The sequence below is a fragment of the Eleutherodactylus coqui genome, chromosome 2, assembly GCF_035609145.1.
Source record: "Eleutherodactylus coqui strain aEleCoq1 chromosome 2, aEleCoq1.hap1, whole genome shotgun sequence".
Taxonomy (NCBI): Eukaryota; Metazoa; Chordata; class Amphibia; order Anura; family Eleutherodactylidae; genus Eleutherodactylus; species Eleutherodactylus coqui.
The window spans coordinates 315,027,104-315,044,539 of NC_089838.1; the positions used below are offsets into that span (position 1 = coordinate 315,027,104).

Consider the following 17,436-nt stretch of genomic DNA (forward strand, 5'->3'; position numbering starts at 1 on the left):
CACCTATGTACAAGACTATAACTACTATAGTACTGCCCCCTCTATACAAGAATATAACTACTATAATACTGCCCCCTATGTACAAGAATATAACTACTATAATACCGCCCCCTATGTACAGAAATATATAACTACTATAATACTGCCCCCTATGTACAGGAATATAACTACTATAATACTGCCCCCTATGTACAAGAATATAACTACTATAATACTGCTCCCTATGTACAAGAATATAACTACTATAATACTGCTCCCTATGTATAAGAATATTACTACTATAATACTGCCCCCTATGTACAAGAATATAACTACTATAATACTGCCTCCTATGTACAAGAATAGAACTACTATAATACTGCCCCCTATGTACAAGAATATAACTACTATAATACTGCCCCCTATGTACAAGAATATAACTACTATAATACTGCCCCCTATGTACAAGAATATAACAACTATAATACTGCTCTCTATGTACAAGAATATAACTACTATAATACTGCCCCCTATGTACAAGAATATAACTACTATAATATTGCTCCCTATGTACAAGAATATAACTACTATAATACTGCCCCCTATGTACAAGAATATAACTACTATAATACTGCCTCCTATGTACAAGAATATAACTACTATAATACTGCTCCCTGTGTATAAGAATATAACTACTATAATACTGCTCCCTATGTACAACAATATAACTACTATAATACTGCTCCCTATGTATAAGAATATAACTACTATAATACTGCCCCCTATGTACAAGAATATAACTACTGTAATACTGCCTCCTATGTACAAGAATAGAACTACTATAATACTGCCCCCTATGTACAAGAATATAACAACTATAATACTGCCCCCTATGTACAAGAATATAACTACTATAATACTGCCCTCTATGTACAAGAATATAACTACTATAATACTGCCCCATATGTACAAGAATATAACTACTATAATACTGCCCCCTATGTACAAGAATATAACTACTATAATACTGCCCCCTATGTACAAGAATATAACTACTATAATACTGCCTCCTATGTACAAGAATAGAACTACTATAATACTGCCCCCTATGTACAAGAATATAACTACTATAATACTGCCCCCTATGTACAAGAATATAACTACTATAATACTGCCTCTATATACAAGAATATAACTACTATAATACTGCCCCCTATGTACAAGAATATAACTACTATAATACTGCCCCCTATGTACAAGAATATAACTACTATAATACTGCTCCATATGTACAAGCATATAACTACTATAATACTGCCCCTATGTACAAGAATATAACTACTATAATACTGCCCCCTATGTACAAGAATATAACTACTATAATACTGCCCCCTATGCCCTGTGTATTAATAAGTGGAACACATTTTGGTATAATTGATCAGATAGATATGTTAGAAGCTCAGGACGAGTCTCATCAGGCGCGGTTCTGCATGGCGGCTCGTGTTCTCACAGATCCCTCACTTTACATATGTGTGGCCACCCGAGTATGACAAGTATTGCTTCAGCGCTGACGATAGTACGTGCCCCACATCTACTAATGCATACTACCGTATACCAATACTGCCATCACTCTTAGCTGGCATAGATTTCTATGATGGGGAACACTATGCTGGACTCAGCTGCCACAGCTGTGGGTACTTCTTAGTGCAAATGTGGCCGTATACGTGAGAGAAGAGTCATTAATATGGCTGATTTGGGCCACTTTGGGGATCATTGGCTGCAGGATTGATGTCAATGATCCTTGCCGACGGCCCGCAGCAGGCTATAGTCTGACAGTGATATGGAGGATGTCCGTGATCGTGGGCGGAGCTGGGAGTGTGCGGCAGGATTGGCTGATCATTCGCGGTTTGGTAACCTCTGCTTTTATTCTTACTCCGCGGTCGCCTGTTAGTATCTGCAGTGTTGCTGGTCGGATAGTTCGACAATTCCTGGTGCAATATCCAAGTAGATACCTCGTCTGGCAGCAGCTCATGGAGGTGCCCTGTGGAATGTGCGTGGACCTGCACTTTGGAATGTAAATTCTCTGTCCTTGCAGAGGATGCTGGGAAGTCTTCCAGGTTTATATTGTCCCCAGATGAGCAAATCAAATAAAGGTCATGGGTGTGGTGTGGTTTGTGGGTGTGGCTTATCATGATATGTGATTTTTACCTCCATTATTCTAGTAGCCCCAGTAGTAATAGTGCCTCCTCCCACTGAACCCAGTAGTAATAGTGGCTCCTCTCAGTGATCCCAGTAGTAATAGTGGCTCCTCTCAGTGATCCCAGTAGTAATAGTGGCTCCTCTCAGTGATCCCAGTAGTAATAGTGGCTCCTCTCAGTGATCCCAGTAGTAATAGTGGCTCCTCTCAGTGATCCCAGTAGTAATAGTGCCTCCTCTCAGTGATCCCAGTAGTAATAGTGGCTCCTCTCAGTGATCCCAGTAGTAATAGTGCCTCCTCTCAGTGATCCCAGTAGAAATAGTGCCTCCTCTCAGTGATCCCAGTAGTAATAGTGCCTCCTCTCAGTGATCCCAGTAGTAATAATGCCTCCTCTCAGTGATCCCAGTAGTAATAGCGCCTCCTCTCAGTGATTCCAGTAGTAATAGCGCCTCCTCTCAGTGATTCCAGTAGCAATAGTGCCTCCTCTCAGTGATTCCAGTAGCAATAGTGCCTCCTCTCAGTGATTCCAGTAGCAATAGTGCCTCCTCTCAGTGATTCCAGTAGTAATAGTGCCTTCTCTCAGTGATTCCAGTAGTAATAGTGCCTCCTCTCAGTGAACCCAGTAGTAATAGTGCCTCCTCTCAGTGATCCTAGTAGTAATTGTGCCTCCTCTCAGTGATCCCAGTAGTAATAGCGCCTCCTCTCAGTGATCCCAGTAGTAATAGCGTCTCCTCTCAGTGATTCCAGTAGTAATAGCGTCTCCTCTCAGTGATTCCAGTAGTAATTGTGCCTCCTCTCAGTGATCCCAGTAGTAATTGTGCCTCCTCTCAGTGATCCCAGTAGTAATTGTGCCTCCTCTCAGTGATCCTAGTAGTAATAGTTCCCTCTCTCAGTGGCCCCTATAGTAATAGCACTCTCTCTTAGTGGCTTCAGTAGTAACAGTGTCCCGTCAGTGGCACTAATAGTAATAGTGTCCCCTTTTCTGCGACCCCAGTAATAATAGTGCCCTCTCAGGTGCCTCAACCATATTAGTGGCCCTAATAGTAATATTGCTGCCTCTCAGTTGCCCCAACGTAAAGTAATAAACCTTCAGCGGGGCAGTAATCACCCCAACAAAGGTTTAACTCACCAAAGCTCCACCTCCACATTTGGGTTGGATGCCGCCTCTGTATTCAGTGAAGGTCCTGACTCTTCCCACTGTGTCAGCGCTGCATACCCTACGTTGAGGGGCACAGATGCCAGGGGGAGGAGTCAGGGCCTTCATGGAATACTGAGGCGGCATCCGCACCAGAGATTCCAGGGGGTGGAGTCAGGGCATTTGTAAGGGGAAAGCACTGCTTGCTGTACACACAGCAGCTCCCTCTATTCAGCTGAGGTCCTGAAACTTTCTTGGCGCTGCAGAGAGAAGTCCCGCCCCTCAGGAAGGTCCTGAAAACTTACTAGGGGCTGCGAGAGAGCTGGGTGCAGTATATAATCTTGGTATTGTTGTAATCATACCGATCCGCAGAAAAAATGTTTCATGTCATTTACGCTGTGGGATTAGTGCTGTAAAAAAGAAAAAACACAATGGCTGAATATGTAGGTCTTTTTTTCTCACTGTCCTACAAAAAAATGTCATAGAAGTTTTATAATACATTATATGTACCCAAAAATGGTACCAAAAAACCACAGTTTGCCACGCAAAACCAAGCCCTCATACGGCCGTGCTGGCGGAAAAATAAAAAAGTTATGGCTTTTGAAAAGTGGAGATGAAAATCCTCCCCCAAAAAATCGTCGTGTCCTCATGTCCAAAATAGGCCGCGTCACTAAGGGGTTAATACAGCCAAAGAACCCTAAATACTGGCATCAGCTTCAAAAGCAAATCACTGGCTGCACTAATGGTTGACTGGGCAGGTGGCAGCCTCAGAGGGGCAGAAGTTGGCGCAAGCAGCATGAATCGATGACTCCTTCCTGCCAGCCCATCAGCACCTCCATCTAATGTGCGGCAACTACAAGAAGCTTCCTGTCCACAGGGGCCAATATCCCTGCACAACGGTTTCATCACCCACTGGAATCTACGCCACGACGAATGGAGCAGAGGACGTCCTCTGAGGGGCATCCTCTTTATAAGGGACCCCGCTACTAGAGGGGGTCCCTTATAAAGTGCCCATTTAGTGTAAGCGTGCGGCACCTGTCTAGTGGACCCCATGTAAAGCGCTTCCCCATCCGGGCTGATGCAGCACATCCGGCTTCTCTCTCCCCACAATTGGAAGCTCCATGCGCCCTCTGCAGGCGCAATAAAACATTACATGTACAATCAGGGTGCATTCGCATGGTTGGGCGCGATATCGCTCTGAGAAACTCAGACCCGTCCTGCGCTTGTAAGCTGCGACGGTCACTGCGAGTGCGTTGTGATCTGACAGCAAATCGCACTTTAGCGCTGAACATGTGATAGTCACGTGCGGGAAAATTGCAGGTGTTTTCAGTGGTAAAAATAGAAAAATCGCATTAAAACTCACATATTACATCCAAGTGCGGGTTTGTTTTTTTTTTGTCTTACCCACTGAAAACAATGGGCGAGATTTCCGCAGAAGAACCCGCTGCGATGCCTCTACCCCGCCGCATCGCTGACAGCGAACCATCCGGCAGGTGGGCAGACGAGTGAAGACAATGGGGTCTATTTCAGGGCGAGTTTTGTACATTTCGCAACCACCCGTAAATGGATTTTTTCACAGGTTCTGGGATGTGAATGGTTAACGTGGAATCCCTTCGCAGTTTATACGAGTGCGATACAGGTCTGGTTTTCTCGGACATCCATCGCACTCGCCTGTGTAAATTGCGCATTGCCGGGACCTATAACGTCCTGAAGGAGGACACTGCAGTCGCCCGTATTAGATCTGTCCAGCTTTCCAGCCTCTGGATAGACACAAGCACGCTCCCATTCACTGACAGCAAGCAGCGATCGTGAAAGAGAAGAATTCGCACACAGGTTTAGATTTAAAGCGCCGGTCACCATGACAACCCGCAGGCTACACTGGGTTGGGGGCGCTGCAGACTTCTCTAGAATGATCACCTCACTAATATTACAAATGATGATATTATGCTAATTCCAGGCACAGCAGGCCACGCCCTGGCCAGAAAAGATCACGTGCCGCGCTTCTCCCTCGCCTCACCACGTGACGACCCCCGCAGCCTTCCTCCAGGTCTGCACACCCTCAGCCAACCAACAAACGACTAGTAGGAGGCCCCTGCGTGGTGCTTTTTCGTTGGCTAACCTCTCGTCCAATCAGAACTAGCCATCTGGGTGCCTTGAATGACAGAAGTCGTTGTCCAATAGAGAGCGGCCACCGGTACCGCAGCAGCCAATAGAAACGCTTCCTATGGGTGGGAGCGCTGAGGGCATATAAGAGCGGCGTGCGGCGAGCTCTCGGTGCTCAGTGGTTCTCGGTTCCTGTTGGTGATCGGTCTCTCAGGGCATCACCATGGCCCGCATCGCCCTCCTCGTCCTCCCGCTGCTGGCGGCTTTCTGCTCTGCTGAGGTCTACTTTACCGAAGAGTTCGCTGACGGAGGTAAAAAAAAAAACACGGCGGAGTTTTAGCGTCATAGAACTACATCTCCCAGCGTGCTCTGTGGTGCTTCTGTATAGCAGGGAATGCTGGGATTTGTAGTCCATTTGCAATGAAAGGTGTTTTTCTTGCTTGCTGCTAGGATGTTATTGCAGCAGTCTGGTGCTGTGTGTCCCGGGAGGCGCGGGCTAATTAGTGATGTTGTATGTCATTACTGTCAGTGTGTCCTCTGCTGCTCCCATGGGTTATATTGGAGACGGTGCTGCCCGGTCCTTAAAGGGACCCACATCCCCAGCTGGGTGTCATCTCCATACTGACCCCCAAATCTGTGCTTTTTTTTATTTTTTTGTTCCGCTTTGTCCTGCCGGTCTGATGCGTATCACACGCATGTGCTATATACATATTTATGACATGCAGTCCTGAGTCGGTTGATTTGCATTCAGACATGCGGTTTTCATGTGCTTAAAGAATCTGTCATATATTGGTGTGTATTACATGACTTGTAGGCTGGGGGTTTAATATGCAGGAAATGTTACATACGTGTTAAACTGTGCACTGCGTGTGATGCGTAGCACCGTACGCCCATGGCAGTCCTTCCATATAGCATATAGTCTGACCTTGTAGTTGGCACAGCTGGCAGCACATCGTGAGGATGCCTGCTGCAGGGTGGTAGTGCTCTGCCTGTCATTATATAGTATCCTCATGTTATAATGGGTGCATATATGGCACCCCGATGTTTGTGGGGTGCACGCTGCGGCTGTCTTGGGTTGTCGTCCATCCTGACTCATCCTGGCGCCGCTTCCTTCCTGACCGTCATGCAGATGTATGGAGCATTGAATCTTCTGGAAGCAGGAGGGGGGAGGGAGCCGCATCTCCCCTCCTCCATAGGAAAGCATTGCTCGGCTCGTGCGCTGAGAATGGGCTCTACCGATGGACATCCTGCTTCCTTATACTGTAGTAATCGCAGGGGGTGGGCACTTCCTAATCGATGCCATGGAACACCCACATGGTGCCCGGCTGGTTATTACTGGGCGTGTTTTGTCATTGTGCAGCGCAGGGTGAGGATGTTTAACATCAAAGACAGATTTTTACTATGGATGACCCGCTGCCGGGATAGGGTGTCTATTATTGATTGGCGGTGTCTGCCGCTTGGCGCTGCCACTGATCCTCCGGTCTGCTGTCAGCGCAGCGGGGTTAGATGTCAATGTCGGTGGTCGGGCCGGAAGTGTAATATACTGCTGCACCGGTGGTTATTATAACGTGACAGGATGTCAGAGTGTAATAGGCGGCAGTGATCCCACGGACCGCAGTGGGGGTGACGCCGATGGTCAGTGTAATCAGTGACCATCTGAGCCCGCAGCACTAACAGGGGTCCGGCGGACCCCCACCCATCAGCCGCTGATGACCTCTCCTGAGGGTGTGTCATCGGACCCCCACCCATCAGCCACTGATGGCCTCTCCTGAGGGTGGGTCATCGTTGTAAGTCTGCCGTATCCCTTTTATGGTGATTGTCGTGTAAAGTTGTATGAACAGAAATGTGTGATCGTTACGTGTAAATGCGAAACCAGCGCGCGCCATTCTTGTACTTAGTCCTTTACTTTCAACCTGCTTCTCTCTTCTCGCTGCATCCAATCGCTTTACATAGAATGTAGGGAAGTGAGCGAGACTCGGCGGCGATCTGCCGGTGGTAACCACCTGCGCCGACTAGCGGTGACGTTGCACACTCGTTTGGCCAACAGTCGTCCTGTGTAGATGAGGTATTAGTGGTGCATCAGCAGGTGTCGGCGCTGCTCTTACCTGTCTAACATCTTGTCTTTCAGATGGCTGGAAGGAACGCTGGATAGAGTCGAAGCACAAGTCCGACTACGGCCAGTTCAAGCTCAGCGCCGGCAAGTTCTACGGAGATGCTGAAAAAGACAAGGGTGAGTGATGCTGCAGACAAGACTTGGGGTCGGTAAGCCAAACGTCCCACTCCGGGTGCTGGGGATCATACGCTGGTCATTGATCCGCGATTGTTTGGCTTCTACTCCTTGGGCTTTTGCCTTCCTCTGGATCAACATGGGGGGGGGGGGGGGGGGGTAATGGGCTGAATGGACATGGGGCTCTTTCCAGCCTTACACGCTATGTTACTGTTTTATACAAAGGTTATTGGCAGTTTAGCTAGGCTTTTACCCTCTTACGGTCTTCCTGTTCTCAAGCAGTTCTAGATGAGTGCCCGCTGCCACCTTCTACTGGTCTGTAGAGAACGGAACATGCCCAGAACAATCTGCTAAAAGCCTAGATGGAGAGAACGTATATTTATAGGACACTTCAAAACTTTGCTAAGTTCCTGTGAAGGGAATATGTAACATTGTGCATCGATGGGATTCTACCAGATTTATAATCTAAACTCTTTTATGAGCCGGAGTTTGTACACTTCTACCAACTCCACAGTCCTGGCTATAGAGAGGGTGCAGATGCTCTGCAGACTACAACTCCCAGCATGCCTCAGTGCCCTGTAACAGTCAGTGAATGCTGTAGATTGTGGGAACAGCAGGGGGCGCTGTAGGCTTCACCCGTAAGGCTGCTTCATGCCATTGCTTTGGGTTTCTCTTTAGCTCCCTCCTAGAACTGAACCAGGAAAGAACTAAAATTGCGGGACCTGAGGCATTCCAGATACCCCCCGCTTACTATAAGTGGCTCCGTGTAGCTGCTGACGTGCCATTCAGTGTGTTACAGGACAAAATGCTGCCGGCTTCAAATAAAGCCTTTGGCGCAGAGCATGGCCTCAGGGTGCCGAATTGTGCTCCAGTCCCTGCCTGCTGGTGTCACAATCACTATTTTTCTGTGTATTTTTAGGTCTTGTAATTTTTTATTTTTATTTTTTCAGGTCTGCAGACTAGCCAGGATGCCCGCTTCTATGCCCACTCTGCCAGCTTCACCTCTTTTTCCAATAAGGATAAAGCACTTGTCGTCCAGTTTAGCGTCAAGCACGAGCAGAACATTGACTGCGGCGGTGGATACGTGAAGATCTTCCCTAGCACACTGGACCAGACTGACATGCACGGAGAGTCCGAGTACAACATCATGTTCGGTAGGTAACACGCAGGGGGCGCTACTAACACCAATGACTAGTGACTTCCATGTACGGTCCTGTGAGACTGGTGGGGCAGTTGTCCTAGCTGTAATACTGTATACAGATGAAGGGAGCTGTATATAAGGACTCCCTTTGGGTTCAGCATACAGTAGCAGTGGAACAAGTCACCAGTGCTCACGTAATGCGTCACTTTTTTAAAAACTTTTTTAATTAAAATTTCATGAATTACAAACATAAGCATATTATAAATGGCGTTTACAGAGAATTATATCACATCGATTATTTTATAGGGGCATTACAGTATTCGATCTTAAGTCCCCGTTTTAACCAGTTCTGTAAATTATACCACACGCCTATCAGCTAGCATTTCTATCTTTTCTTCCACCTTTAATTCTCCCTTTTCCCTCCCCTTAAAATGCGTCGTTCTTAGTTGTCTTTGGTTTCCCAAGGCTTTTTGTCCTTTGGCTACCCAAGGCCAGCTTCACACGGGCGAGATGCAAAAGTATGAACCCCATTGGGTTATCTACATGAGCGATGTTTCCGTTCATGGCACTGCGATGCAGGAAACAAATCGCGGCATGTTCTCGTATCGCACCACCCGCTGTTTTCAATGGGGCTGGCACTGCATTGCACCATGTGCTAGGGGCACAGTGTGGTGTGAGGTTTGCCCATTGAAAACAATGGAGGAAACTCTGTGATCCTCCGCCATGGCCGGCTGCAGCAGAGGATCGCTTCATCCCTGAAGTGATGCGAGGCAGTTTTCACATGAAAACGCATTGCTTCCCTGGGGAATTCACATGGTGGGGAGCGTGATATGGGGGTGGGATTCACAGCCTAATATCACGCTGACCCATGTGCAGTTGGCCTAAAGTCTGTGTCTTACTGAACTGCATTATGGAATTGTTGACCCTCCTGAAAAATCCCAGCTGCCAGCCAGCATGCCTGATTAAATCTGCCCTATATGAGCAACTATCTGCGGATCCCTGGGGCAGGTATATGGTAGCCGCTGCCACTTCTGCACCAGTTACATTCTAACTTCAACTGTGTTCTGATGGTGATTACAGGGTGGACATGTGATCCTCCATTGCCAATCAGGAGCCTGATTCTAAAGTGACTACCATCCTGTTCGCAGAACGTTACTTACAATCAGTCATAGAAGAGATGATGCCGGTGTTGTGCACACTTGGCCAAACCTAATTTAGGGCCCAGGAGGGTGGCGCAGGACGAATCTCACTTGTGATCTTAGACTGTTTTGTCAGGCTCTACCCCCTCAGCTGCTACAGTGAATCAGTTTTGTCAAGAGCATTCTTTAAAGCGACCCTCCGGCCTAGACAAAGATGGCTGAACCGCTTCTGACTAGCTGATCTACACCGCATTAGTATGCATCACTAGTCAGGCACTACATGCTAATATGTCTGGCCATCGCTGCTCATGGGGGGCAGCACTGGCCAACCAAAGCAGGTGTAGTGTCTTGGACTACGATACATACTGATGGACAGTGTAGATCCAGGTAGTTGGAAGCGTTTGGCCATGTTTTTGTCCAGGACTGCAGGGTCGCCTTCATTTTATATTTTTAATTACGTGTTTGTCTTTTAGGTCCTGATATTTGTGGTCCTCCTACAAAGAAGGTTCACGTCATCTTCAACTATAAGGGAAAGAACCTACAAATCAACAAGGACATCCGTTGTAAGGTGAGGAGATGCCACCTTGTCTGATCACAACTAGTGCTAACGCATCTGTGGGTGGGTGGAGATATGTAAAGATATACATGGACCAGCATGCCAATGCCTCCCCTCTCCCTAACTAGTGGGCCAGGTTGGGGCAGATGTATGCTGCCATTGACCTTAGAGTAGCTCCTTAGTCATGGACTCTGATTCTCCCATCAGGATGATGTCTATTCTCATCTGTACACGCTGATTGTACGTCCCGATAACACCTATGAGGTGAAGATTGACAACAGCAAGGTGGAATCTGGCAACTTGGAGGATGACTGGGACTTCCTTCCTCCCAAGAAGATCAAAGATCCTGAAGCTAAGAAGCCTGATGACTGGGATGAGCGCCCCAAGATTGATGACCCAGAGGACAAGAAGCCAGAGGTGAGTGCTGGGCTCTTGCCTATAGTAAGGTTCTAGGTTCTCAACTCTAGAACTGGAATTTATCCTTTTCCAATCCTTGTAGGACTGGGACAAGCCAGAGCACATCCCTGACCCAGATGCAATGAAACCTGAAGACTGGGATGAGGAGATGGATGGAGAGTGGGAGCCCCCTGTCATCCAGAACCCTGAATACAAGGTGAGCCGACTATTGGGGTCACATAAGCCTGACAGAGTTACAGATACTAAACTGGAAGTCTCTGCAAATGCAGCAATACTGAATGTGGCTGAGAAGTCACTGATGGGTTACTATGTCCAAAAAGTAACCTGCCTGTGGGCACCTAAAAGGGTTCATTAGAAATGGTGTAACCCTATGGCAGTAGTGGGCAGCAGTTAGGTCTGCTGCAAGAACATCCCACCCTCCGTCATCGGACTTTAAGTCTTTTTATACGATCTGTACAGTATATTGTAGCTCTTGCTCCAAACAAATGATGTGCCAGTTGTTTAAAGGGGTTGTGCCAAGATGGATATCCCCTGCCCGTAGGATACAGGATAACATTCCGGTTAGTGGAGGACCCCTGTTTGGGAGAATGAAGGTGGGGAAGGGAAGTCTTGAAGGTTCCTGTCTGAATTGGGCAGCAGTCACACATTCATGTGGCTCCATTCACATCAATGGGACTGCTGGGTACAAGCACTCGCCATCTCCAGCGCTCTCATTGAAACAAATGTAGCAGCTCTGTGCAGGCACGTTGCACTGTTCACACTGGAACCATTTGGACCACAGCTTACAGAATGTGTGGGGGTCCAAGCAGCTGGACCACCCCCAGTCATTCCCTAGCCTTACAGCTAGGGTATAACTTTATATCCTGGTACAAATCCTTTAATGGTGCCTGGTGGCAATGGAAGCTTCCTGGGTTGGTACAAGCTGCAGGCCATGTTTAAAAAGCACTATGTGAATTTCCATGTTCTAACTAAAATGATCCTTCTGTCCTGACAGGGAGAATGGAAACCCCATCAGATCGATAACCCTGACTACAAAGGAAAGTGGGTCCACCCTGAGATCGATAACCCAGAGTACACCCCAGATCCTAAGCTTTATTACTATGCCGAGTTTGGGGTGATCGGCCTTGATTTGTGGCAGGTAAGGATATAAACAAATGGCAATCTTGCATGACCTTGTGTGGGACCTCTGATCTCATGATGGATATTCCTCCGTTGCAGGTGAAATCTGGAACCATCTTTGACAACTTCCTGATTACAGATGATGAGAAATACGCAGAAGAACAAGCCTTAAAGACATGGGGTGTCACAAAGGTAGCGACTTCTAGTGTTTAGTGTTTCATGGCATTTTAGTAAATGTGGTGTTTGCACCATTCACATTCCAAAATGCATGACGCACTTGATCGATTCTTCCAGTGTATGGAGGTTCACTGGCCAACATGCTGGTGGCATTTTATGGGGCTACTATATAGGATCATCAGTGGGGGTTTTCACTTTGAAACAGCTCATAAAGGGGTTGTCTAGTTGTAACTTAATAACCTAGACTTAGAATAGGCACTCAAAGATTAGTGAGGGTGTGTTCATGCACGGAGCTGATTTTTTCCGAAAGCAGACAGCTCCATTCTCCCTGCAGTGGCCAGACTTTGTGTTACAGGCAAAATTCCCATTCTTTTCAATGGTAACTTTGCCTGTAGCACCAAGCCTGACCACTGCAGGGAGAACAGAGCTGTTTGCATGTAGACTGAGCAGATTTCTGCTGGAAGCACGCTGATCGGTGGGCGCCTGCTGGCCTCTGTAGGATAGGTCATCAATAGTAGAGCATTTGCAACTGGATAACCCCTTTTAAAGGAGTTTCCCGTTAAGACCTTTTATTCCCTATGTGGTATAACTATCTGTTTGCTGGAACCCCCAGTGATCTGGAGTTGATGCATCTGATTGGAGTAGTGGTCAGCAATGCACTTCTATAGGATGCAAGGAGCGTGCTAAGCACATCTCTGCTTTCCTGTAGATGTGAGTTAAGTGGCTGAGAATGTTCACCGCTGCTGTATTTATATAGGGTATATGGGGAGGGTGTTGATGATATAGCACTGTCCCTGCAACAGCAAGACTTCATGGGATCAGCTTCTTAGAGGTGGATCAGCCATATGAGACATGGTTGTCAGTAGTATCGCTAATCCACTTAGAGCTGCTAATCATGTAGCTTATATACCCTGTAACTAGGCTAGATCATTAAAGCAACCCTCCAGGCCTGGAGAAACAAAGATGGCCAAACAGCTTCTCGGATTACCTGATGCACACTGCAGAATGCATTAGTAGTCTAAGACACGGCACGCTGATCTGATCTGATTGGCCGGCACTAGACAAAGCAGTTGTATAGAGTCTTGGACTAATGCATACTATGTGCAGCGTGCATCAGGTAGTCGGAGAAGCTGGTTTGGCCATCTTTGCTTCTCCAGGCCCGGAGGGTCTCTTTAATGTCTTGCTGGAAAAGATCCTTTCTGATGTTTCTTCCCTTTAATCTTCAGGATGCAGAGAAAAAGATGAAGGAACAGCAAGATGAGGAAGAACGCAAGAAGCAGGAGGAAGAGGAGAAGAAAAGGAAAGAGGAAGAGCCACAGGAGGGAGAACCTGACGAAGATGATGATGACGACGATGACGAAGATGAAAAGGAGGAAGAGAAAGATGAAGAGGACGATGAAACGCCTCGGAAAGATGAGCTTTAAGGATGAAGGCTTGTTTCTGTCCTCCCTACCAGCGCTCCCCTTCCCTGGGCGTCATGTCTTAGATAGGAGAGGGGAAATGGGATCTTTCTGTCTCTATGAGACTCTAAATTTATATATATTTTTTACAGTTTTTGTTTTAACCCTTTATTTGGAAAATGGTCTGTCAATGTTCCCCCATCCTCCCAATCTCCTCTCTCCTCTGACCCTTCTGTCTTTAGTTCTGTCACCGCCTTTCTATGTTTCCATTGAAGAAAAAGTCCCTATTACAGTACTTGGTGGTCTGCTGACTGGTCCATAGAAACCACTTTCTTTTTTTTTTAAGTTGTCTGAGGGGCTTATGAGGTGGTGTACGCTGCCAAATGCCATCATTACTCCCTAAACTCCCAAGATCAGGTCATTCATTGCAGTATCAAGATGATTCAGTGTTCTGCCCTATATGTTGAATAAGTTATAGGGGTTTATAGCATTCAGACGGACCCTGGCCGCTACAGTGGGATGCCATCTTATGCCATGCCAGTCTGGCTCTATGCCACTTGCACTACTAGGTGGTGAGAACTGGTTTTGGTCACAGGATGGCTGTCTGCTAAGGTGATGGGTCTGCCCTGATGTTCCTTACCTGCTATTGGTCTCCGTTTAGGGTTTGGCATTTGTCTGCCCTCTTGTAGAAGAGCTCACATTCTAGTCAGCAGTATCAAGTGCTGATGTTCCACTGTAGACACCTCTTGACATCTGACCACAAGTGTTTAAATTGACTTGCCAACACATGCCCCTCAGTGTCCTGTGAGAATCGCCCTGCTTCAGGCTATACCCTTCTAATTTATATTGATGCGGGGCTCTTCGCCAGAATGTATGGAATGGGTTATGTTTTGGGATGTACAGATGTCAGGTAAGATTTCTAATTAAATACATTGTGTCCAAACTGTATTGGTTTCTGATTTGTTCAAATAAAGTTTTGTAAATTCAAACACTACAGCGCTATAGCTGCGAGCCGCTATAACGGACCTCTGTGTAGTGAGACTGCACTTGGCTGGTACGATGTGCCCTCTGCTCCACAGGATTCTGAGAAGTGAATTGAAAAGCCGCAACTTATGTGGCTGCACTTAAAGGAGAAGCTGTGAGGTACTGGACAACATCCCCTTTAATGGGGACCCTGTAGTAAAATGATATACTTGCCTCTCTACCACCGGCATCAGCAGTCAGCTGCTGCAGGGTTATGTTCTTGAACTCCTGGCATCGATGCACTCAGGTTGTGGGCACCAGTGCCAGGAGAATGGAGGTGCTGCAGTGTCCCTGGTCTCCTGGCTCATGGACTGTCACAGCAAATGCTGGGACCAGAGTGGGGCTGCAATGCTGGATCCTGGGGGCAGAGAGGCAAGTGCTATTCAGTTTATTTTACTATAAAGCCCCTATTAAAGGGATGTTGCCCAATAACAATGCTTTTTTAAAGGGGTATTCTGGCTGCAGAGTTTTTCTCTCCATGTTTGCACCCATCCACTGGAAGAGTGAAAAACTGATGGATCAGTGGGGGGTCTAAATGTCAGACTCCCACTGATTCCAAGGATGTGGGTCCTGTTTCTTCATGCTGCACTTCTTGGTTGTGCCTCCCATGAATAAAGAGCAGGTCAGGCATCTGCAGTGGGACTGGTGGCGATGGCAGAGTGCTAGGCTCTTTCCATCCGCTCCATGCTGGGTTGGCTGGGCGAGTGCCCCTGCCCTCCATGCAGTGATGGGGAAGCAACTAGGTACTGAGGGGGCGGGGGGCTAGATCTGTCTTAAGATTGGTGAGGGTCCCAGCAGGTCAGGCCCCCCCACTGATCTCAGTTTTTATTCTTCCAGTGGATGGGGGAAAGCCTGAAACTTTATCCTATAACTACGGTAGCCCTTCTAACACTTTATTTGTTGCATTCTAGCTCTTGCTGCAATTTTCTTTAATCTGCAGCTTAAAAAAAATTAGAAATGATCAAACAATAGTTTAATGCATGCTACATGGAGTATAGAAGCCATTGCTCTCAATGTGTTCACACGGCTGTATTTTGCATGTGCAAAACATTAAACCTGTTCTATTCTGTTTGTGCACCAAAGCCCCCCATAGAAATCAGTGGCAGGTGTGCCATACACAAGAACAGGCAGAGACTGACTAATTCTGTTGGAACCAATTAGCCAATCTCATATTTGCCATGTGCAAATGAACCTGACCTGCAGGTGCAAAAGTCCAGTAAAATAAGCTGCATGTACAAAAGCAGTTTATTCTGCAAAAACAGTGCTGAGGTGTGCAAATATGCAAACACCCATGTGATGCCGGTCCGTGCCCACACCAACATGCAGCAAAATCTGGATATGTAACATGGAGTTTGTTTTGGATTTCACCCAACTTGATTGAAACGGAATCTGCAGCGCAGGACCCCGTCCATGGAGAAACCTCTGAGATGAGACTCATCAGTAATGGTGCTTTACGAGGAACTGACATGTCAGCAACTTGGCTAAAGGTATCTTTATATATCCCTGGCGTCCAGGTGCTGTACCCCTCCAGCAGGCCTGGCTCAGCAGCTGGAGATAGACTTCTATAGACATCTATATGCCTGTTTAGCTGTTGGCATTGCAAATCAATAATGACAGCGGCAGGGGGCGCAGTGCTCAGGTGAGAGCAGACCCTTCATTTCGGCTGGCCGCAACGGGCTCTGTAGCGGGAATCGCCATCAAAGCTCTTGTGTCGTGTTTATAAAAGTACAGCTACACGTTACAGCATCAGCCGTGTGGATGAGCCTGCAGCAGATTAACTTGTGGCCTTTAACTCCTATGTGGATTACCCTAACTGTATCATCGGGGGAAAAGAAAAACTGTATACCCTTCATTCGTTACTTAAGTCTACTGGCCTTGGCAGTGATTTCCCCTGCCCCTTTTCTTCCTCTCCTTGCACATCTGCTGTTCAGCTACAACTTGAAGCTCGTCTAATTCCCTGTTTTGTGAATACACGCTCACATGTCATGATGGCTCTCTGGAAATATGGTCATCCGTTCTCCCTGGTGAGGCCCTACCACCCGCTTCATACTTGTATATATGGTCATTCTTGTCCCTCCACCCACACACCAATGCTTCTATGTATAAGGACCAATGTCCACGGGCGGATTTGATTTGCGGAATATGTGTGGTATCTGCAAATCACGCCGCCCATAGGGAAGCATTGGGCCTCCGCACTTCATTAAACACCTGTGCATTTGGTTTTTGATTTGCGGATGTCACGTGTGGATAATGAATACCAACATGTTCCTTTTTTATCATGGCTCACACTTGAATAAGCATCTGCCAATACATTTGTAAATTGAAGGTTAAAACCAATTATGGAGGAAAAGGCTGAGAGGTGGGGTTGCGGATTATTTCTGTATGGGTAATCTGCAGTGAATCCACTGGGGGGGGGGGGGGGCGCAAGCAATAAACAAAACAAAAAAAATCAATTTAACAATGAATGCCAGTTCATCTACAGTGGGAAGCTGCTAGAAAAATCTGTGTGCGCCATGGGCCTTGGTCAGAGACCCCTAAAATGCTAATTCCTAATCACCCGGTGCCATCGACCTGTGTACTGTTAGTCTAATGGACCGCGTCATTACTGCCACCTCTGGCTTTCCATCAGAAAAATCCACCTCTATGGAATGAATCCCTACACCAATCCCATATTCCCCATTTTAGCCCACATGCAATTGCATGGATTTGGTTGCCCTGTAATGGTATAAGTAGGCTGAACTATTCCCCAGCCGAAGCAAAAGGGGGTACCGTCTATCCATAAGTAGAGTACCAAAAAAGTGCGTGGGTCGGGAGGGCATCGTC

General features: G+C 47.0%; 1 protein-coding gene across 1 annotated transcript; it reads left to right on the forward strand.

Moving 5' to 3' along the window:
- Positions 1–5,569: 5,569 nt before the first annotated feature.
- CALR (calreticulin) lies at positions 5,570–14,533 on the forward strand. The gene is made up of 9 exons (XM_066593630.1): positions 5,570–5,725; positions 7,543–7,644; positions 8,592–8,795; positions 10,395–10,489; positions 10,685–10,894; positions 10,977–11,090; positions 11,889–12,032; positions 12,113–12,205; positions 13,417–14,533. The coding sequence occupies exons 1-9, from the start codon at positions 5,638–5,640 to the stop codon at positions 13,612–13,614; spliced, it is 1,248 nt and encodes a 415-aa protein (XP_066449727.1). The 5' UTR covers positions 5,570–5,637; the 3' UTR covers positions 13,615–14,533.
- The last annotated feature ends 2,903 nt before the right edge of the window (positions 14,534–17,436 follow it).

Excerpts from the sequence above, each read along its gene's own strand:
- CALR (XM_066593630.1), top strand. The coding sequence starts at position 5,638 with ATGGCCCGCATCGCCCTCCTCGTCCTCCCGCTGCTGGCGGCTTTCTGC. Across the intron at positions 5,726-7,542 it reads CGAAGAGTTCGCTGACGGAG|ATGGCTGGAAGGAACGCTGG; the intron begins GTAAAAAAAAAA and ends CTTGTCTTTCAG. Across the intron at positions 12,206-13,416 it reads AGACATGGGGTGTCACAAAG|GATGCAGAGAAAAAGATGAA; the intron begins GTAGCGACTTCT and ends TTTAATCTTCAG.